We start from the raw sequence: 22,922 nt of genomic DNA on the forward strand, positions 1-22,922 counted from the left end.
GTTTTGCGGCAATATGTCGGAGCGGACCATGAAGGACCGCCATCAACGCCTCGCCAACTGGCTGGAAGGGAAGAGCCCGTCAGGCGAGAAGAAGAGGAAGAAATCCGAGCGGTCTTCTAAGACCTTTGAGGACGCCCCGGCGACGGGGGTCCAACACAAGGCCAAGCACCGCGAGTCCGCTGGCACCGGGAGCGCCGAACGGTCGGGCTCTACGGGCGCCAGGCAGGGCGCACCCTCCCCGGCACCTTCAGCCACGAGCCAACGCTCTGGGTCAGGTAAGAGGAAGGGCGAGCACCCGGCGAAGCTCCTGGAGAGGCCCCGGTCGAGCTCGAAGGCCCCATCGGAGGGGGAGCGAGGCAGTGTCCCCCCCCTCAAGGATAAGGCGGTGAGCGCACCTAAGGTGGTGAAGGCCTTAATCCATCCGGCCAAGCCCTCTATCGATACTGTCGCGGCGGCCCTGGCTCAGCCTGTGGAGGCTACACCAGTGGTGGCGATCTCAGGGCTCAGAGTCTCCCTGCCACCTCGGAGGGAGTCCTCTTTTGTGCCCATCGATAGGACCCCTGTGAAATCCCCGGCGGGGAAGAAAAAGAGGGGCAGGGCGTCGTCGTAGATTTGGCTTCAACCTCGGAGGAAGAGCTGATCGAGGTCTTAAGCCACGGCCTTGGCGTGGATGAAGACCGGCCCGTCGGGATGGATCCCGACGCAGGTGACGACGACATCGTCGAGGGTGCCGACTGGGCCAGGAAGAAAGCGGGGGGGGTGCGGCCTCCACATCGACTTCCCCACCGGACGGCGAGGGAAAGAAATTGGACGCTATGGGACGCAGGGTCATCTCGTCTGCAGCGACGACGATTAAAGCGGCCAACGCCTTGGCTATCGTGGCCCGCTACGACAGGGAGCTATGGTACAAACTGGCTCCCCTGCTGGACTTCCTACCGGACGACAAGAGGGCGGATGCCCTGGAGATCCTACAGGAAGGTGAGGTGGCTTCGGACCACGCCATCACTTTTGCGACGGACATCGCCGACACTGGGTTTCGCCAGTTGGGCAACGGCGTGTGCCTTAGGCGGCGTGGATGGCTCAAGGCTACGGACTTCCGTCAAGACGTACAGACCAGAGTCCTGGACATGCCGTTCGATGGGAACAACCTGTTTGGGAAAACAGTGGACGATTCCCTTCAGGCCATTAAAGCAGACACTGAGACGGCCCGGGCCCTTGGGGTTCTGCAGCAACGACGGACGCCCTTTCGGAGCAGCGGAGGCAAGGGCACCTCCAAAGGTTCCGGCGGCGGTTTCTCCACCTACCGTCAAGCGGCCTGCTCGTCGTCTCAGGAGGCCTACAGAGGACGAGGGAAGTCTGGCGGACCCCGCCGTCGTCGCCAAGGAGGTCAAGGCGGCAAAGCCTCGTCGAAACAGGATTGAACCGGCCGTGGGGTCGGGCCCCCACCGAAGCACCCCGGTGGGAGGCCGGCTGGTGAGCTTCGTCAGCGTGTGGGAGTCCATCTCCACCGACCGTTGGGTGCTGGACGCCTTTGCCCGGGGCCACGCGCTCAAGTTTCAAAGAAGGTGCCCGCGCGTCCCCCCCGTGGCCAGGAAAGAGCTTCACGTCCCTCAGCTTCTCCTGGAGGTAAAGGCGATGCTCAGGAAGGGCGCCATCAAACTCGTCCCAAAGAGGCTTCGGGGCTCCGGAGTTTACTCGAGATACTTCCTCGTGAAGAAGAAGACGGGAGGATGGCGCCCCATCCTAGACCTGCGACGTCTGAACAAGTTCATCAAGGCGCAGAAGTTCCGGATGGTCACCCTCCAGCACGTCCTGGGTCAGCTGGAGGAAGGAGACTTCCTGTCGTCGTTGGATTTGGAGGATGCCTACTTCCATATTCCCATCCTAAAGGGGCACCGAAAATTCCTCAGGTTTGTGGTCCAAGGGCGTCACTACCAGTTCAAAGCCCTCCCCTTCGGACTACGGTCGGCACCCAGGGTATTCACCAAGTGCCTTGCACCGGTGGCGGCGCAGCTGCGCCGCGAGGGGATCCACGTCTACCCCTACCTGGAAGACTGGCTCATCCGAGCCAAGACGAGGGAGCTCGCCGTGGAGCACACGGCAAGGACCGTCCAACTTCTCACGGGCCTGGGATTCTCCGTGAACTACGCCAAGTCCCACCTGGTACCCGCGCAAAACGCACTGTTTCTGGGAGCGAAGCTCGACACAGTGTCCCTTCTGGCCTCCCCGTCGGAGGAAAGGACCAGGTCCATCCTGGGCAAGGTACAGCGGATGTTGGTTTCCGACACGGCCAAGGTGAGGTCCATCAAGTCCCTCCTCGGAATGATGTCTTCTTGCATCTACCTCATTCCCATGTGCAGGCTCCGGATGCGCCCGTTGCAGGAGTTCCTGGACGCGCGCTGGATCCAAACGACGGGCGGCTTCGAGGAGAGGATCACACTCGACGAGAGTTTCCGCCGAGCGGTCCGGTGATGGGGCACCCGCGCGCATCTGACGGCGGGCATGGACTTCCAGACCCCAGACCACCAGGAGACAGTGACCACGGATGCCTCCCTGGAAGGGTGGGGAGCGCACACCGAAAATCTGCACGCGAGAGGCCTTTGGCTCCCGATGGAGAAGTCCCTCCATATCAACGTCCTGGAGCTCCGTGCAGTGTTCTGGGCCCTCAGGTCCTTCCTTCCGTCCCTCTAGGGCAAGGTGGTGAGGATCTTCACCGACAACACCACCACCATGTTTTACATCAGGAAACAGAGCGGAACCAGGTCCCCAGCACTGTCCAAGGAGGCGCAGGACCTGTGGCATTGGGCCGTCGCCCAAAGGATGTTTCTGGTGCCGTTTCATCTGGCAGGGATAAAAAACACCATCGCCGACTCACTCAGCAGGGAGCTGCGCTCGTGCCACGAGTGGGAACTACGGCAGGATCTAGTGGATCGCCTCTTCCGACGGTGGGGCACACCCCAGATCGACGTGTTCGCGACGGCGACGAACTCCAAGTGCCGGAGGTTCGCCAGCAGGTTTCCCCAGGCGAGGAGCATGGGCGATGCTTTCTCGTTCCCCTGGGAGGGCCTGTTCCTCTACGCGTTCCCTCCTTTGCCACTGCTAATCCGGCTCGTCAACCAGCTCAAGAGGTCACGGTGCAGGATGATCCTCATCGCACCTGCGTGGCCGAGGCAGATATGGTTCCCGGACCTTCTGGACTTGTCAGCGTCCCCGCCAATCAAGCTGCCGGTGGACGCGGATCTACTCTCCAGGGAAGGAGGCGCCATCCTCCACCACGACCCAAAATCGCTGAACTTGCAGGCCTGGCTCCTGCAGGACTAGAGTTTGGAGGATACGACATACCGGCCGACTGCAGAGAGGTTCTTGCAAAGGCCAGGGCGTCCTCGACTCTTAAATGCTACGGACACAAATGGAAGAGGTTCTCTGTCTGGTGCCACGCACAGAAGATTAACCCTCTACGGATTACGGCTCCCCAGGTACTGCCGTACCTGCTGGCCAAAGCTGGACTGGCACACGCGTCCATCAAGATTCATCTCGCTGCGATCTCCCGATACACCAGAACCACGGGCCGGACGTCCTTGTGGTCTCATCGTCTGGTGAAAGAGTTCATGAAGGGACTGTTCAGATCGTTCCCGCCGGTGAAGGCTCCGGCCCCGGCGTGGGAGCTCAACGTGGTGCTGACCAAGCTCATGGGACCTCCGTTCGAGCCTCTGCACTCAGCCCCGTTGAAGTTTCTGTCGTGGAAAACAGCGTTTCTTGTGGCCATCACCTCCGCACGACGGGTGGGAGAGATCCAGGCCCTTTCCTGCAAGGCCCCGTACTTGACTTTTCACGACACGAGGGTAGTGCTCAGGACGCACCCCTCCTTCATGCCCAAGGTACCGTCGGACTTCCATCTCAACGAACCCTTGGTGTTGCCTGTGTTCTTCCCGTCGCCTTCGTCGCCGGCTGAGAGGACTTTGCACTCGCTGGATGTGGCTAGAGCGCTGAAGTTCTACGTGGACCGCACAAAGTGTTTTCGGAAGACGTCACAACTCTTTGTGAACTTTGGACCTGTCAATCAGGGGAAGGCTCTCTCGAAGGCTTCCATTTCCAGATGGCTCTCCGGCTGTATCATGTACTGTCATCGGTTGGCAAACTGACCGCTGCCTGGCCGTCCGAGAGCCCATTCCACCAGAGCGATCGCAGCTACCACGGCGTTCCTTTCTGGTGTGCCCCTGCTGGACATATGCAGGGCTGCTACGTGGAGGTCGACGCACACCTTCACGAAATTCTACTGCGTCGATCGGGATTCCAGGGAGGAGTCCAGGGTCGGCCAAGCAGTGCTGCGCAACCTGTTCGCCTGAGGTGAGCCTGGTGAGGAGGTAAGATGCTTAATGTTGAGTTTGATGTAATGCTTAATGTTGAGCCTTTGCCACCTCCCGTGGTTGTGCATGTGTGTACTGCTATGTATTCTTTATTCATGAGCATGTGAATCCATGCCAGACCCCATGCTGGAGAAGGAACAAGTTACTTACCTGTAACTGTTGTTCTCCAGCAGGGGTCTGGCATGGATTCACATGCGAACCCTCCCGCCTACCCCTCTGCGGCTCTTCACTTGGTCATACTGCCACTTCACGTGCTTCCAAATCTGAAGATGGCTGCCAGAGGCGGTGCTTAGGTAGAGGGCAGGCATTGGCTGTGGTCAGTATGACGCAGAGACCAGTGATTGGTTATTACTACGAAAGACAGATCAGAAACGAAACTGATACTGGTTTTTTCTTTACCGAGGATTCCCAGCCTGACGACGGGGAATATTCATGAGCATGTGAATCCATGCCAGACCCATGCTGGAGAACAACAGTTACAGGTAAGTAACTTGTTCCTTCTTGACCATTTGTCAGAAGGTATCCCAATGGTGTGAGTTTTGTATGAGTTAAGTCCTGGTCCACTTGATGTGCCTTTGCTGCTGCCTTCACTGTTCTTTTTGCCTCACAGGTGCGATGACACATACTATTAAGCCACCGTGCAATAAATGAAGAGAAGTTAAAGTGTGACTCTAGCAGAGGCCGTGTTTGCAGCTTGCGGGCTGTTTACTCTTTCTCTGCTGTGAAATTTAAAGCTGATGTTCTAGTGTATAGTGTCAAGAGGTGTCTTGGCCAGAGTTGCCAAGTTCACATTCAGTTCCTCATATGCCACAGGGACTTTAATAGAGGAATCATAGGGTCACTTCAGAAACTCAGCACTCTGTTCTCCCCACATGGTTACACCATCATCTATCATGTACACCGAGTACGCAGGATAGACCACTGCGGATGGCCTCGTAGCATGGCTCAGATGCTATGGCCCAGGAGTCATGTGTGTGTTTTGTGTTCAGGTGCATTGTGTTTAGGTGGTTGGCGTGGTGGGCTGGAAGGATATTTTGCAGTCTCGCAGTAGGTTTCCACGAGCAGAGTCAGCCGAAGCTTTGCCCAAGGTATATGATGTACCCTTTCTCTTCTCTCCAGCGCTGAAAGGTGAAAACGGAGAGGAGTACTTCATTAATGGCAAGCTCTCCATCGACCCGCCGAGGAGGTTTGATGTAGCCGGGACAACTTTCCATTACCGTCGATCGCCAGATGAACCGGAGTCCCTAGAAGCCTTGGGCCCAACGAACATCACTCTGATTGTCATGGTAACAGTTTCATCATATTGCCATGGGATCAGTGGCCCTGCATTATTGTGCTCATCACAGGATCCACCAACAGCTAATTGACATGTCAGAGAGGGGGGGCTTTAAATAGTAATCTACCAGGGCAAAGCACCTTTGTGCATTTGGCCCACAGCTTCTCTCCAGTCTTGAGACACTTCACAAACACAGACATATGTTCTCTGACTCTGCTATTCTCCAGCGTGAATGTCTGATCTCTGCATAATAACCTTATATCTAAATGGCGGACTTGTTAATGTTGTACTTTCATTTATCATTTTGGTATATACAGTACAGTAACCAAACCTACAGTTTCCCACTTCTAGGCCAGGGCCTGGTGAGCACAGTAGATTACGCCTATCCTGTCACTGATCCCATGGTCCCGAAACAGGATCCCATGATCTGACAAGCTGTTTTCTTATGTTTCGTGCAGCAACACATCTATCATTTTGCACAGATGTAATGTAATGTAAAGTTGGTTCCTCTTACGCGCTTCTGCCAAAAATGGTGGCCTCGCTTCACCTGATATACCTAAAATTACAGACAGAAAAAGGGAGTGGTAATATACAGTAGTGTAGCTTAATGTTTCCACATTTTCAACTGGCAAATTCGGGACACTCTGAATCTATGTGATTTGGTCATGCTTTCATACATATCTCTGAATCTATGTTATTCGGTACATATTGCATTAATAGGGACATCTTTACATGTCCCCCCACAATAAACTGTCCACACACTTCCGTACATTTAAATAGGACCATCCCCATAAAACCATTATATTGCTTCTCTGCACAACCATAGTTTTATTATTTTGTTCAAATGGCTGTGTTATGTAATGCTAGTTGACAATCCGCAAAGATAAATTGAGTGTCAAGTGTTTTTTTTTCAATTCTTACAATCCCAGCAGTAAATACCTTTGATAATATCAAATCAAAAATATTTATACATAAAATATTCCCAGTTGGGTTACTGTACTGCAATTAAGTTGATAAATAACTACGCTGCACAACACTTCCCCGTCCTGATACTTGATAGTCCTCTTCTGTGGGTGAACCCAGCCACTTGGAGAAGGATTAAGCAAGACTGCAAGAGGGAAATCTCCAGAGTGATGAGCCATTGCTGGATTTCTGTAACAGAAACCTCAGCGCCATAACCTTTCTTCGGCTTGGCTCTCGTCGCGGGGCTCATGCGGTTAGGCTTCACTGGGACAGAAGGTATGCAGGCGCAAAAAGGTACAAAAAGTGAATTAGCTGACAAGTTGCATTGCAAAAAGAATGTGTGAATGGTTGTCTTGATAATAGAGCTCTTAAAATGGGGTGGAATGGCAGGAGGAGGCTACAAGCACAGCACCAGTGCCTAGTGCCGACCAGAACATAGAACACACATGTCCATATATAAGGTGCATATTAAACACCTATCAAAGACATTAAGAATAACGACAAATATAGGAACATAAAATGGGAATGTCCCAATAAAATAAAAAATGATTATACTCTACATTCCTCTACTTACCTGCCAAATATGGATTAATTTACCGCAGCAGAATACTTGCCTCTCATGATAAATCCACCAGAATTGCCAGGGTGTGCTAGATGCTCCAAAAATGGGAGACTTCTCCTGGTAACAGAAATCGGGAAATGTTACTTTAAGGGGTCCATAATGACATGCCAGACGATGCAGACAGAGTACTCCGCCTAACTTGGCTGTAGGAGGTATGGTTACGGCGCTCACTTTTCCATTTTCACTGATCTTTACACATAAAAACAGAAATCACTTTCAGTATTTATTTGTAATATGCAGAAATTCATGTGCCTTGATTTGCTTTTCAAGTTGTCAACTATGCCTTACATGCTGAAGAATGGCTGTGCAAAGTAACACAATGCAGAGGCTAAACGAAGTGATTGTTTTCTCTTTTAATGCTTACAGTGATATATAACACATCAGCAGAAGGAGCAGCTGTTTGACTTTAGGGTGAAAATGGATCCTGGATTGAAGTGCAATAACCCATCCCTCTGAGCCTCCCATTACAGGCATCAAAGAGTTTCATGTGTTATTTAAATAAACATGGAAAAGCGCTAGTCCCAAATTATTTAAATTTACAGAGCACATATAAATATGGATAATACTGATAAAGTTACTAAAAAATAAATATGGATAAATACAGACAGAAACGTTGAAAAAATAAATACCATGAAACCTGGATCCTTGGTTATGGTCATGCTGCAGTTCCATTAGGCACTCAAGTGACGGAGGTGGACAGTCCTATTTCTGCTCTATCGGCAAAACGCACTGCAAAAGACACGTTTTTAAAGTCATTTATCATTAAAAAGCCACTCTGGTTTGTATTCTGGACGCGCTTCCTCTTCCTATACCCACTCCTTATGCCTTCCAGTCAGTCCCATTACCCTCAATGCACTTTAACCGCTCCACTTTCCATTGAGCAGGAAAGCGAGAAGCATCCTAATTCTGAGGGTCACAGTCGATCCAACTTTAGAGGCAAAATGGCGTTGCCCAAATACTTATGTCAACCTTGCGTTTTGGCCACTGTGAAAAGTAATACCACCAAATGGTTGTGGGAGCGGCGCCAGTGCACGCTTGGCTTTTTCCTGGATTGTGCCTTGCTTTATGGCACCAGAAAAGAGCAACCGAAACCTGGAAAAAATGATCGAAACGGTGGTGATTTGGGGGGATGGGGAGGGTTGCAGTGTTGACTGCCATTGCTTATGTTGATTGTGTGCTCTGTGGAGACCTCACTGGATTTAGAGTTGGAGGTTGTGACAACCGCCATCAAGAGCGCTAGTAAGAAACCATGCAGTGTACACTGGAAAGAAGTGGTGAGATTGGTGACTGCTGTTGGTTGGCCATAGTAGGGAAGGTTTGACGAAATCCCTATATGGGTATTGATAGTCGTCAGGTGAAACTGAATGCGTGTTTAGATATGTAGCACTGACTTTGTTTTGTTTCATGCCAGGTTCTCATGCGGGAAGAGCTGCAAGGAATACGATACAAGTTCAATGCGCCTATCACCCGGAAAACTCTGAGTGGCTACTCTTGGCACCCTACACCTTGGACAAAATGTTCTGCGATCTGCGCGGGAGGTGAGAAGTGTTTCCACCAGATGCCCACTAAAAGGCTAACATATGGAACTGTAGGACGTGCAGGTCGGGGCAACACACCAAAGATGTCCTATGTGGCCACATCCTATTTCCTCCTGATTGGAGAAGACGCAGCATATTTACGCTGCCACTTCCACTTCTCCTTCGCTTGCCTCTACCGCTGCGTTTTTTCTGCACTGATTTTCATGGGTTGATTTTGCTGCAGGGAGGGCTTCCCTGTCCCAGGACAAAGTGTGGTGCCAAGTGACTTGTGGGGCTGGGGAGGGGGGAATGGGCAGTAGAGGTCTAGGGGGTAAGTGGGATGTGGAGAAAATGCAGCTGTGGTTAAAGTTGTGCGGTCTGTAGTTCTAGCACACTTTGTCCAGCCGTTGGGAGTGTGAAAGGTGAGGGCTACGATGAGGGTTGGTGCAATCAATGACTGTCCAGCACAATGAAGAGCGGCTGGTTAGACGGCACTCTCTCATGGTGTGCTGAGCAATAGGTGTGCTGTTGCACACTCAAGCAAAGTACTCCTCCATTCCCTAACATTGATATACCTGATAAACTTGCTCTAATGAGGCCTACATTACCTAACTGGCTCTAATGGGACCTACATTTCTTAACTTTGTCTAATGGACCTACATTCTCTCATTTGGTCTAATGGGTTTTATATCCCCAACTTTGTCTAATGAGACCTACACTCCCTAATTTGGTTTAATGGGTTTTACATCCCCAACTTTGTCTAATGAGGCCTACATTCCCTAACTCGGTATAATGGGACCTACATTGCCTAACTGGGTGTAATGGAACCTACATTCCATAACTTGGTCTAATGGGGTCTACATTCCCTAGCTGGCCCTAATCGGACCTACATTCCCTAACTTGGTGTAATGGGGTCTACATTACCTAACTTAGTCTAATGGGGCCTACATTCCCTAACTGGGTGTAATGGGACCTACATTCCCTAACTTGGTCTAATGAGTTCTACATTCCCTAACTGGGCCTAAACGGTCCTACATTCCCTAACTGGGCCTAAACGGTCCTACATTCCCTAACTTGGTCTAATGGGGCCTACATTCCCTAACTTGCTCTAATGGGACCTAATTCCCTAACCTGTTCTAATGGGACCTACATTTCTTAACTTGGTCTAATGGGACCTATATTCTCCAGCATGGGGTCTGGCATGGATTCACATGCTCATGAATATTCCCCCTCGTCAGGCTGGGAATCCTCGGTAAAGAAAAAATCAGTATCAGTTTCTTTTCTGATCTGTCTTTCTTAGTAGTAACCAATCACTGATCTCTGGGTCATACTGCCCCCAGTCAATGACTGCCCTCTCCCTAAGCCCCACCTCTGACAGCCATCCTCAGATTTTTACTGCACGCTCAAGTGTTGGGAGTCCTCGTGTTTAGCTCTCGAGTTTTTTTTGCTGCCTTTTCACGCTTTTTCAGGTTTATTCGAGCCTCAAGCTCCACCGTTTCTACTTCCGACAACGGGTAACTGTTTCGGAATTCTTCTACGCCACTAAAGGGTGAAGTTTTCCTCGAGTTTACACTTCTTGGAGGATTCCGGAAGATCTGTGGCCTACCTCAACGGACATGGCCCAGGATAAGGGAAGCTCGACGCCCAGATCCAAGCTGTTCAGGTGCTGCCCTGGATGCGGATTGCAGAACGTTTTCAAGGAGGACGAGCACTCGCGTTGTCTCTGCTGTCTTCATGAGGACAAGTCGCACAAGGAGAAGGACTGTGCGTTCTGCAAGAACCTTTCGGAACGGACCAAACAAGATCGTCGTTCCCGCCTCGCCGCCTGGCTAGAGAAGGGCACAGCAGGTGAGAAGGCGTAGAAAAAGTCTGAGCGGGCTTCTAAGTCCTGCGTGGGCACCCTGGCGACGGGGGCCCATCAGAAGACCAAGCACCGTGAGTCCACGGACACCGGGAGCGCCGAAAGGTCGGGCTCTTCGGCTGCCAGGCAGGGCGCTACTTCCCCAGCACGTTCGACCACGAGCCAGCGCTCTGGTTCGGGGAAGAGGAAGTCTGAGAACCCGGGTAAGCCGCTGGAGCGGACCCGGTCGCTCTCGAAGGGGGAGCGAGGTGCTGACCCTCCTCCCAAGGCGAAGGCCCAGGATGCACCTAAGGTGGTGAGGGCTTTGATCCATCCGGCAAAGGCCTCTGCCGAAGTGGTCGCTGCGACCCTGGCGAAGCCGGATGAGACTACGCCAGTGGAAACGGCCTCTGGGCCCAGAGTAACCCTGCCACCGCGGAGGGAATCCTCTTTCCAGCCCATCGTTAAGACCCCCGTGAAGCCCCCGGCGGAAAAAGAGGGGGGGGGCCCGTGGCCATTACAGACTCGGAATCAGCCTCTGAGGAGGAGCTGGTAGAAAACGAGAAGGGCCTCAACGGGAGGTCCATAGGCCTCAACGAGAGCATAGGCCTCAAGGAGAGGTTCATAGGCCTCAATGAGAGGTTCGATAGGGTTCGATCCCAGGGGGAGGCCCCTGCTGACGTGATCGAGGATAGCGATGATGGCGACGTAGAGGGCCCAGTGGAATGGCCATCCCATCCGTCGCAGCCATTACCCGAGCCCCAGGATAGCTCGGCAGCCATTTTGTTGGCAATCCAATCCTTATGTACCGAGATAAGGACGAGATTACCACGAGACCCCGAAGGAGGATCCGGAACCAGGCCCGTTGGGAAGCCCACCGAACAAGCGGAGGAGAGTTCACCCCGCTCTGCCCTTTGTGCCTGCGAGACCTGTGGACCCCTCGTCCTCGCCGGACCCTAGCGAGGATACGGCAACGGGGACGGACTATGACAGTGGTGATGACACAGCGGACATCCCGTCATCACCCTCCCCCGCGGGCTTCTCCAGCCGACGAAATTGGCTCTTTCCACGCCATGATAACCAGGGCATCCAAGCTCTTCCAGCTCCGCCCTGAAGAACAAAAAAAGGAAGGGTTTCTGTACCAACGACGAGAGGCCAAGAGGAAGATGGTCCTCGCGGTGCCTTTGCTTGACGGCGTCTGGAACGAGGGGCTTGCTGTCCTCAAGAACCCTTCCACGGCACCCGCCAAGAGGGACAGGTACGAGAAGAAGTACCGAGTCCCCGATGCCGCCTCCTTGTGCCTTAGGGCCCAGCCCACGCCGGACTCTGTCGTCTCGGCAGCGGCTAAGAAGAAGGCAGCGGGTGCAGCGGCTTCAACTTCCACTTCCCCGCCGGACAGCGAGGGCAATAAGTTGGACTCCATGGGACGACGAGTCATCTCGTAGGCGGCGGCGACGACGATTGAAGCGGCCAATGCCTTCGCGATCGGGGCCCGCTACGACATGGAGCTCTGGTTCACGATAGCTCCCCTGCTAGACTTCCTACCTGACGACAAGAGGGCAGAGGCCCTAGAAATTCTGCAGGAAGGTGAGGTGGCGTCGGATCACGCCATAACGGTGGCAACGGATATTGCCGATACCGGATTTTACCAACTGGGCAACGGAGTTTGCCTCCGACAACGAGGATGGCTCAAGGCGACAGACTTTCGCCAGGACGTCCAGACCAGAGTGTTGGACATGCCGTTCGACTGCAACAACCTCTTTGGTAAGGCGGTGGACCAGTCTCTACAGGCCATCAAGACCGACTCAGAGACGGCCCGGGCCCTAGGGGTGCTTCAACAGCGACGGCCTTTTCGGAGCTCCGGAGGCAGCCAGGGTGCCTCCAAAGGTTCAGCGGTGGCTCCACCACTTACTGCCAGGTGGCCCGCTCCTCTTCCCAGGAGGCCTACAGAGGTCGCGGCAAGCAAGGGGGATCCTGCCGTCGTCGCCAAGGAGGCCAAGGCGGCAAGGCCGCCTCCAAGCAAGACTGACCCGACCGTGTTGTCGGGCCCCCACCGAAGCACCCCGGTGGGAGGCCGGCTGACGAAGTTCGTCAGCGTGTGGGAGTCCATCTCCACCGACCGTTGGGTGTTAGACACCCTGGCCAACGGGCACTCGCTGGAATTCCAAAAGAAGTGCCCTCGCATTCCTCCCGTGGCCAGGAAGGAAAATCACATCCCTCAACTGCTGTTGGAGGTAAGGGCGATGCTCAAGAAAGGTGCCATCGAGCTCGTCCTCAGAAGGCTCCGGGGCTCTGGAGTGTACTCAAGGCACTTCCTTGTCAGGAAGAAGCCAGGCGGTTGGCGCCCCATCCTGGACCTGCGTCGCTTAAACAAGTACATCAAGGCGCAGAAATTCAGGATGGTCACCCTCCAGCATGTGCTGGGACAGCTGGAGGAAGGCGACTTCATGTCGTCTTTGGACCTGGAGGATGCTTACTTCCACATCCCGATTCTAAAAAGGGACAGGAAGTTCCTCAGGTTCGTGGTTCAGGGACGCTACTACCAATTCAGAGCCCTACCGTTCGGATTAAAGTCGACACCCAGGGTTTTCAACAAGTGCCCGGCACCAGTGGCGGCACGGCTGCGCCTGCAGGGGATCCACGTTTACCCCTACCTGGACGACTGGCTAATCCGGGCAAGGACAAGGGAACTCGCCGTCGAACACACAGCGAAGACCGTCCGGTTGCTCACGGAGCTGGGGTTCGCCATCAAGTACCCCAAATCCAACCTGGTCCCATCGCAGATAGCACTGTTTCTGGGAGCGAAGCTCGATACAGTGGGGCAATTGGCCTCCCCTTCAGAGGAGAGGACCAAGACCATCCTGGGCAAGGTGCGGCGCCTGCTAGCCACGGACGTGGCCAGGGTGAGGTCCATCAAGTCCCTCCTCGGGATGATGTCCTCATGCATCTATCTTGTACCCCTTTGCAGACTTCGGATGCGTCCGCTACAGGAGCTCCTCGACGCCCGCTGGCTTCAGGCGAGGGGCTGTTTCGAGGACAGGATCCCTCTCCACGAGGAGTTCCGTCGGGCGATCTTATGGTGGGGCATCCGTGCTCACCTCACGACAGGCACGGAATTTCAAATCCTGGCGTTTCAGGAGACGGTGACAACAGACTCCTCTTTGGAGGGTTGGGGGGCCCACACTGGAGACCTCCACGCAAGAGGCCTTTGGCTCCCGGAGGAGAGGTCTCTCCACATCAACATTCTGGAGCTCCGAGCAGTGTTCTGGGCTCTCAAGACGTTCCTTCCGTCCCTCAAGGGCAAAGTGGTGAGGATCTTCACCGACCACACCACCACAATGTTCTATATACTGAAGCAAGGAGGCACCCGATCCCCAGCCCTATCCAAGGAGGCCCAGGATCTATGGCACTGGGCCATCGCCCAGGGGATGTTTCTGGTTCCCTTCCACCTGGCAGGAATAAAAAACACCATCGCCGACTCACTCAGCAGGGAGCTGCGCTCGTGCCACGAGGGCGAACTGCGCCAGAATCAAGTGGATCAACTCTTCCAATGATGGGGCAAACCCCAGATCGACCTGTTTGCGACGGCGACGAACTCCAAGTGCCAGAGGTTCGCAGCAGGTTCCCACAGCCGAGGAGCATGGGCAATGCTTTCTCGTTCCCTTGGGACGGCCTGTTTCTATACGCGTTCCCTCCGTTGCCGTTGCTGCTCAGCCTCATCAACCAGCTCAAGAAGTCCAGGTGCAGGATGATCCCCGTCGCACCGGCGTGGCCGAGGCAGTTCTGGTTCCCGGACCTTCTGGACTTGTCAACGTCCCCACCAGTCAAGCTGCCGGCGGATGCGGATCTTCTCTCCAGAGAAGGAGGTGCCATTCTCCATCACGACCCACAGTCGCTGAACTTGCAGGCCTGGCTCCTGCAGCACTAGAATTTGGAGGGTACGATATCCCGGCTGATTGCAGAGAGGTTCTTGCAAAGGCCAGGGCGTCCTCAACTCTCAAGTGTTACAGTCATAAATGGAAGAGGTTCTCTGTCTGGTGCCGTGCAAGTTTAACCCTCTGTGGATTACGGCCCCTCAAGTGCTGCCGTACCTACTGTCGCTGGCCAAAGCTGGACTGGCTCACGCCTCCATAAAAATACATCTGGCTGCCATCTCCCGATATACCAGGACTATGGGACGGGCGTCCTTGTGGTCTCATCGCCTGGTGAAGGAATTTATGAAGGGACTATTCCGATCATTCCCGCCGGTGAAGGCTCCTGCCCCGGCGTGGGAGCTTAATGTGGTGCTGACCAGGCTCATGGGAGCCCCATTCGAGCCTATGCATTCGGCGCCTTTGAAGTTCCTGTCATGGAAGACAGCGTTCCTCGTGGCCATCACCTCTGCACGACGAGTGGGAGAGATTCAGGCCCTATCTTGCAAGCCTCCATACTTGACTTTTCATGACACGAGGGTGGTGCTGAGGACGCACCCCTCCTTCATGCCCAAGGTGCCGTCGGACTTCCACCTCAACAAGCTCTTGGTGTTACCAGTTTTCTTCCCGCCGCCTTTGACGCCGGCCGAGAGGACTTTGCACTCGCTGGATGTAGCTAGAGCGCTGAAGTTCTACGTGGACCGAACGAAGAGTTTTCGGAAGATGTCACAACTGTTTGTGAACTTGGGTCTGTGAATCAGGGGAAGGCTCTCTCGAAGACTTCCATTTCCAGATGGCTCTCCGGCTGCATCATGCATTGTCACCGGTTGGCAAACCGACCGCTGCCCGGCCGTCCGAGAGCCCATTCGACCAGAGCGATCGCTGCTACCACGGCGTTCCTGTCTGGTGTGCCCCTGCTGGACATCTGCAGGGCTGCTACGTGGAGGTCGACGCACACCTTCACAAGATTCTACTGCGTCGATCGGGACTCCAGGGAGGAGTCCAGGGTCGGCCAAGCAGTGCTGCGCAACCTGTTCGCTTAAGGTGAGCCTGGTGAGGAGGTAAGAGATGCTTAATGTTGAGTTGTTGTATTGCTTAATGTTGAGCCTTTGCCACCTCCCGTGGTTGTGCATGTGTATACTGCTATGTATTCTTTTATTCATGAGCATGTGAATCCATGCCAGACCCCATGCTGGAGAAGGAACAAGTTACTTACCTGTAACTGTTGTTCTCTAGCATGGGTCTGGCATGGATTCACATGCGAACCCTCCCACCTACCCCTCTGTGGCTCTTCACTTGGTCATACTGCCACTTGGCGTGCTACCAAATCTGAGGATGGCTGCCTGAGGCGGGGCTTAGGGAGAGGGCAGTCATTGGCTGGGGGCAGTATGACCCAGAGATCAGTGATTGGTTACTACTAAGAAAGACAGATCAGAAACGAAACTGATACTGATTTTTTCTTTACCGAGGATTCCCATCCTGACGAGGGGGAATATTCATGACCCATGCTGGAGAACAACAGTTACAGGTAAGTAACTTGTTCCTTACCTAATTTGTTCTAATGGGGTTTGCTCCGCCACACCATGCCCGGCACAGAATCAGACCATGTAATTTTAATGTGCTATGCCCCCACTTGCTTAATTTCTCAAGACCATTTGTGTTGACACGCTTCCTCCTTTGTTAGTTTCTTTGTAATGGGTGCCAACCTCCACTCGTTCACACAGTGCACTATGTAAAGAATGATTCCCACCTTGTCGTACAACATGATTTTGACCGTTTGACCGTAATGCAATTAGGAGAAATCATCATATGTTTATTTTTTATTTTTTATGTTTAGACCTTTATTCGAACACTTGATATATCATTTTGCTTGAACATGACTGTATACATTCAATCATATTATCTATTTTACTTACATTATTTACAGACAATTTTAAATCATAGATTCACAAATGTTAAGAAATAAATAATTGTTTAATATCTAGAAAAGAGCTTTTCAATTGATACCCATTGCCTAGTTGGATTACTTGATTTTCTATTGACAGCTCTGGGCTCCTTTTGGTTTATGCCTTGATCCAGACCTCCGTTAGTGGTATAAAACTAAGGCCCACATCGACTAATGCTACGCCAATTAGTTTGCATACTTTCCCATTCTGATATGCCAAATCCAGTTCTGATCTGTTTGTGACTTGTTTTGGGAAAAAACAAATCTCCTTTTTCGAACTATTCTTTGTCTAAACAAATGTTCTGTGTTTCTTAAATTCCCAGATTTTCAATTTGTCCAAATCCCTGCCCACCCCATATCATGCTTATCTTCTGTTCCTATGGTAATCGAATGTCCAACCAGAGGTTCTAATAACATACAGAATGATGGGTCCTGTGTACGTTATAATGCTGAATTTCATGTTACAGAATGTAGTTTAATTGATACGAGGTACATCGGTGCCTTGAGGCCCATGGGCCTTGTGCGCTGTTCACAAATGTACAAATAAATAAATACAAATAAATAAGAGTTTATTTTTAATACATTTTTTAAAAAGAATAATAGGTTTGCAGTACTTAGAGCACACACATGAATATTTTACACAGCGCTTAGGGTACGTTGATCTCCATGTGTACATGCTACATAGTACTGTAGAATTGTTATTTATAATTAGAATGTTTAAAGGCATACTCCATTAAACAGACTTTTTTCTGTGATTGATATATTGATTAAACACATTTAGTAGGTGCAGGATCCTACTTAATAAACCATCTTTCAATACTCTCAGCCTGTCCTTCTCAACACGTTTACCAAAAAGTTGTGTTATGTAAACTCATGTTATGGAACTTTTATAATGAGGAGAATCACCTTTGTCGTGGTTGCAGTGCCAGGATTCGCCCACGTATTGGCGGCTTGGGTATCTAGACCGTTGTCTGTGGAAGAAAAGGAAAAGATAAAAAGAGGATAATCGAGGGGTAAAGTGGGACCAGATGTTAGATGAGTTGGGAACGGATTGGGAAAAGACATTCAGGGATGAAGCCAAGGGTAATGCGTGTAATCTTTTGGATGCATTTTGATACAATGAAATAGATCGAAGAGATAGCATGCAGATTAGGATTGTCAATTATATAGTGTCTTGTAGATGAAGTATTGTGTGGCTGTGTGATGTGCTTGCAATATGTTTGTTTTGACTTATATATGTGGAATACAGTCAATGTTCTAGCATTTGATTCTTCGTATGGAGACAACCAAAACAATCCAACTCCACATTCTGGAAAAGAAACAGGCTGTTTTTAATCTTAATATTGTGTCGTACTTAAAATAATGAATCAAGAATTTAAAGGTGATCCCCTATGTTTCAAGCATGCCAAAGTCAGAAATGCAACCTGCCTGCAATTATCTTACCAGTGTTTACATTCCAAATACTTTCCCACATCCATATGTATGAAAACAAATAGAAATTACTATTTAGGCACAAAGGTAAAATCCTCTTTAATATTAACATACCAATCGTCATTGTATGTTGGATTAAAAAATACTAAGGCATTCTTAGAATTTATTTTAAACACAATTCAGTTTTCTCTGAAAACATTTACAAGTATTGGTATCCGAGAACATTTTGGTTTAACATCGGACAGATACATTTTGAAATGTTGTCCAGTGTTGGTTTGTAGCTTGGACATTGAATGTTTGATAGGGTTAACTTAGTAAGATGTATTGTAAAGGCTAGGGTTCAGGATAGAAGATTTTTTGGGAGATTTCAATATCGTGATCTACTGCAGGGTCACACAATCAGGAGCTTATAAAAGATAAAATGATTCAGCAAATTAACCCAAATTGGCACTAGATGTCCACTTATGTCTGAATCCTTCTAATTAAACAACTTTGGTTATTTAAATTGACAGTACATTCTTGGGAATGAAGGAGAGATACTAACCTCTACCCTATTCCACTTTGAGGAGTAAGAAACTGCTCAACATTTTTATTTTAAGTATAAAATAGTTTTCACAGTTCAAAAATCATATAAATGCCTGAAAATCAGTGATTCCAGTGATTCAAAATGTACAGTGTGCTTGCAAACTCGGATATCATGTTCTCCTGTGGAAACCTAGGGAATTAAAAATGTGTCACTGTCCGAGTTAACTGTGCCCTGCACAATGTTGAATTCTAAGACACTCTATTTGAAATATGCTACCACAAAGTTTCATTTGCAGGCCAAGTTCCACTTCACTGACATAACTGGTAAATGAGGTTCTCTAAAAATACATTTGCATACACATGGGGGATAATTAATTCTTGGGGCATTTATCTAAATGCTCTGGGGGTATTATACTCTCTTTTGGGTTTAAAGGCCAAGGACAGCCAGGGACATCGACATCTCAAGGCAACTCTGCCATCTAAGCTCTTCCTTTCAGTCCCAGTGCTCCCAGATCCCTCTCAGGCAATCTAGTTTTATTTTGGGAAAGGCTTCTGCATTCCGCTCTCTCTGGCAAAGGCATTATTAGATTGGTGTTCCACCGTAATGAAGGTGATGGAAACCTATCAACTATTCTGCTTTCGGGCAGGCATTCTTCTTTCGCTGTTCCCCTGTAAAATACTCTTACTATGTGTTTGACTTTAAATAGCCAACTAACTCCACCCATGCAGCATCATTTGACATGGCAGTTTTAGATTGGACAGAGTCTGTGATAGGTTATCTTCATTTACTCATTTCCACTAGAATCTTCCTCAGTTGGCACAATGTATTTTACCATGTGATATGTGGTTGTGTTAAGTTGTGATGTAGCCCTCCCCATAGGGAACTATGATTAAATTGGACTGACATTTCCCTTTCCCTTATTATTTCTTGTTCAGACCTCCGACATAAATCAGACCTAAATATTCAGAATCAAAATACATTCCTGAATTTTCAGACAGCCTTCATGTAACTGTCGCCATAACAAGCAAACATATTGCTCTGCCATGTCACGATTAGGAGGCTGTTTGAGGTCTCAGCCAATTCAAGTGACCATTACCTGCTCACTAGACCTCTGAACGTTTTGACATTGCTTTCCTCTTAAAAATACAAGCACATTTATTTTATTTTATTTATTTATATTGTGCACCTAACCCAGAGGTAGCAAGGCGCAGAAGCATCATGAGGATTGCAAAGCTTGGTTACATACAGAGGTTTGAGGTCCAGCTGTGGTTACAGTGCTGGACGCGTCATAAAGAAACAATACACGCCAAAGAGGCATAAGTTACAGCGATAAACAATATAAACAATATTATATACAAGATGCCGGTTGTCTTGTGAAAGGTATCTGCGCCGCGCAGTTGACAACCTAAATGTACATAATTTACAAACGTAGTGGTGTGGGGCATCCGGGTAACAAGAGAGCAGGCTGGCGTTATGTATCGTGGGCCTTGAGCCAAAGGATGGTCTTGGATCTGAATTGGCGGTAGGGAAGGTCCTCCCTGCAAGTAGGAGGAAGGGAGTTCCAGAATTGTGCTGCTTTTACCAGGAAGCTGTTCCCTCCAGACATTGTGCGTTTAAACCAGGCACCAGGAGGAGGTTAGAGTTGGCTATTCTAGAGGGGCGAGAGGAAGTTGGTCTGGAGAATCTAGTGATAAGGTATTGAGGGGCTGCTTGGTGGAGGCATTTATGAGTCAGGGATACCGATTTAAGGAATATGTTGTCTTTAGTGGATAGCCAGTTGACGGATCTTCTGGAGTCAGAAATGTGGGCTTTCTTCGGGATACTGCGGGCCGCTCTAAGGGCATTATTTTGGAGGATCTGTATTTTGTTGGTAATATATTTGTTACAGCCTACATATAGTGTGTTGCAATAGTCCAACTTTGATAGGATCAACGCCCTGGCTAGTGTGATGCAATTGGATGGAGAGAGAAAAGGTTTAGCTGCTCTGATAAGTTTGCATGTGTAAGATGTGGCGGAAGCCATAGGATTAACTTGTTTTTTTGAAGGTGAGATTTGAGTCTAGGTAGAAGCCGAGGGTTTTGACCATCTCGGCTACCGTAATCTTATTGTTGACAATTATGAAAGAGGAGTAGTTTTGGTCAAATTTGCTAAGGTTATGTGAGGATCCTAGAATGAGGAGTTCTGTTTTGTCATCATTCAGGCATAGACCGTGTAAGGCCATCCATGCCTGAATAATGAGGTACACTCTATTGACGAAGGCCAAATCCTTGTCATAATCCCCCGTCAGCAGGATGAGGATATGGGTATCATCGGCATAATTAGTATAGGTGATACCCAGACCATCTAGATCATCAAAAAGGGGCTTTGTGAATATGTTGAACAATGTCGGGGAAACGCATGATCCCTGGGGCACATCCCAGGTGATAGGCGTTGGGTCAGCGGCTGCTAGTAGGGAGAAGACTCTCATTGTGCGGTTATTTAGAAAGGATTGGATCCAGTCAGTAGCCTCTTGAGAGAAGTGGGCTGCTTTTTGAAGGTGGTCACATAAGATCTTGTGGTCGACCAGGTCAAAGGCAGCTGAGAGATCAAGAAGTAGCAGTAGTGCAGTCGTACCCTGATCTCTCAGCTCATCTATCTGTGCCTTAAGGTCTATGAGTGCAGTTTCGGTGCCATGTTGTGGCCTGAAGCCCGACTGTCCGACTCCTAAGACCTGGAAGTGCTCGAGGTGATGTTGGATTTGTTGATATGCTATTTTATCGAGGATTTTAAGAAGGAACGGTACTGTGGTGATGGGGCGGTAGTTAGTGGGAGTAGAAGGGTCTAGATTCGGTTTTTTGAGCAGGGGGAGGACCCATGATTGTTTCAGATTGTTAGGTACGGTGCCTGATGTGAATGACGCATTTATTAATTTGGTAATAAATGGTGCAAGATCACGAGCCGCGTCCTTAATCAGTTGTGCCGGGCATAGGTCCCCATGGCAGTTACCTCTTTGGTAGATACTTTGTGGAAGTTAAAGTCGGGAGTGTGCGCATGGGGGTGCGCCTGCATAGAGTGAGTCTTTTTAGGGATGAGACTACTAGGTCTAGTAGTATAGAGAAGGGAGTCTTTTTAGTGTTTATCTTTGTCTTGAGGGAGGAGATTTTATTGGCTAAGGCATTTTGTATACCCGTGCACCAGTTTTATCCTTGAGGCATGAGTCAGGAGCTTGGATAGGAGATTCAACCTCTTTTAGTATAGTAAAGAGCTCTCTGGTTTTGGATTTGGCTTGTAGGATTCGGGTGCTGTAGGACCTTTGTTTGGCCAGGATAATTTCTTTTTTGTAATGGGAGGCTAGTCTACTCAGGTTATTCTTATTTTTATCGGAAGGATGTGATCACCAGATTTTTTCACAGCGTCGCTTTTCCTGTCTGAGGATTTTAAGATGGGAAGGAAACCAGGAACCAGGAGTTGATGTGTTTTCTAGGTTTGCTCTTTTTCAGCTGCAATGTAGCTATGGTATCAAGAGATGAGAGCATGACTTTATTGTATATGTCTACCATCATAAAGGGATCTGTGTGGTCTGGGATGGCGTTCAAGGTCGGTGCGATCAATGTGATCAGATTTTCAGGGGTAACTTTTTATTTCTGGTCTGGACAGCTGGAGCTATACTCTCTGTTTGCGCTGGTGTCGACTCTAGGGTAAACGAGATCAAGTAGTGATCGGTCCAAGGCTGTGGAAGTATAGAAGAGATCAGGAGTGGGCAGTTATGCGCAGCTAGCCAGTCCAGAGTTCTACCTTTGGTATGAGTGGGCTGCGTGATCTTCTGGGTAAATCCCAGTTCCTCTAAGGTATTATTAATTATTATGGCATTAGCATCTGTGGGGTCGCTAAAACCCAGGTTAAGGTCTCCTAATAAGATGTTTTGTGAGGAGTTCTTGAGATTGTTGGATAGGATGTTAGTAAGGTCTTCTTCAAATGACCCTAAGGGGCCAGGTGGTCGGTAAATGAGGTTGATGGAAAGAGATTGTGTATTAGATATGGTTAGTTTTGCAGTTAAGGATTCACAGGATCCTGCATTGGATGGTGTCTCAATAATCAAGGGGAATTTAGTTTTAGCTATAATGGCAAGACCTCCGCCTCGAGTGGTGGTACGATCAAGTCTTAATAGAGTATAGTCATCTGGAATGGCTAGCATAATTGCCGGGCCTGCTGTTGGGTGTAGCCAGGATTCAGTAATAGCTAAGAAGTCTAAGTCTTCATTGTAGAGCAGGTCTGCAATGTCTGTTGCGTGGGCTACCATAGAGCGGGCATTTATCAGTGCTCCCTTGGTCCCAGGTTGTACTGGTTTTGAAAGTGATATTGAGGATTTATGCATGCTTTTCTGGGCATGAATAGATTCGCAGTAGAGTCTACTGTTTAGTTGAAGAGGATGCTGGGTGGGGCTATGGGGGCTCGTGGTAGCCTTGCTGTGAGCTACTTTGGTTAAAGGGTGGGTAAAGCCTTGGGAGCCTTGCACGTAATTTGAGATTCCTCTGGAGGACAGTG

The 22,922-nt window shown here is 49.9% G+C and overlaps 1 protein-coding gene across 1 annotated transcript in view; it reads left to right on the forward strand.

The window, feature by feature from the left end:
* The window catches only part of ADAMTS10 (ADAM metallopeptidase with thrombospondin type 1 motif 10), a 932,646-nt gene that overhangs the window by 849,198 nt on the left and 60,526 nt on the right, over positions 1–22,922 (forward strand). The window contains exons 19-20 of the mRNA XM_069649542.1: positions 5,487–5,653; positions 8,640–8,766. Coding sequence (XP_069505643.1) covers positions 5,487–5,653; positions 8,640–8,766 — 294 coding nt within the window. The remainder of the gene's footprint in view (positions 1–5,486; positions 5,654–8,639; positions 8,767–22,922) is intronic.

Source organism: Ambystoma mexicanum, chromosome 1p (assembly GCF_040938575.1).
Source record: "Ambystoma mexicanum isolate Mex_15411 chromosome 1p, UKY_AmexF1_1, whole genome shotgun sequence".
Taxonomy (NCBI): Eukaryota; Metazoa; Chordata; class Amphibia; order Caudata; family Ambystomatidae; genus Ambystoma; species Ambystoma mexicanum.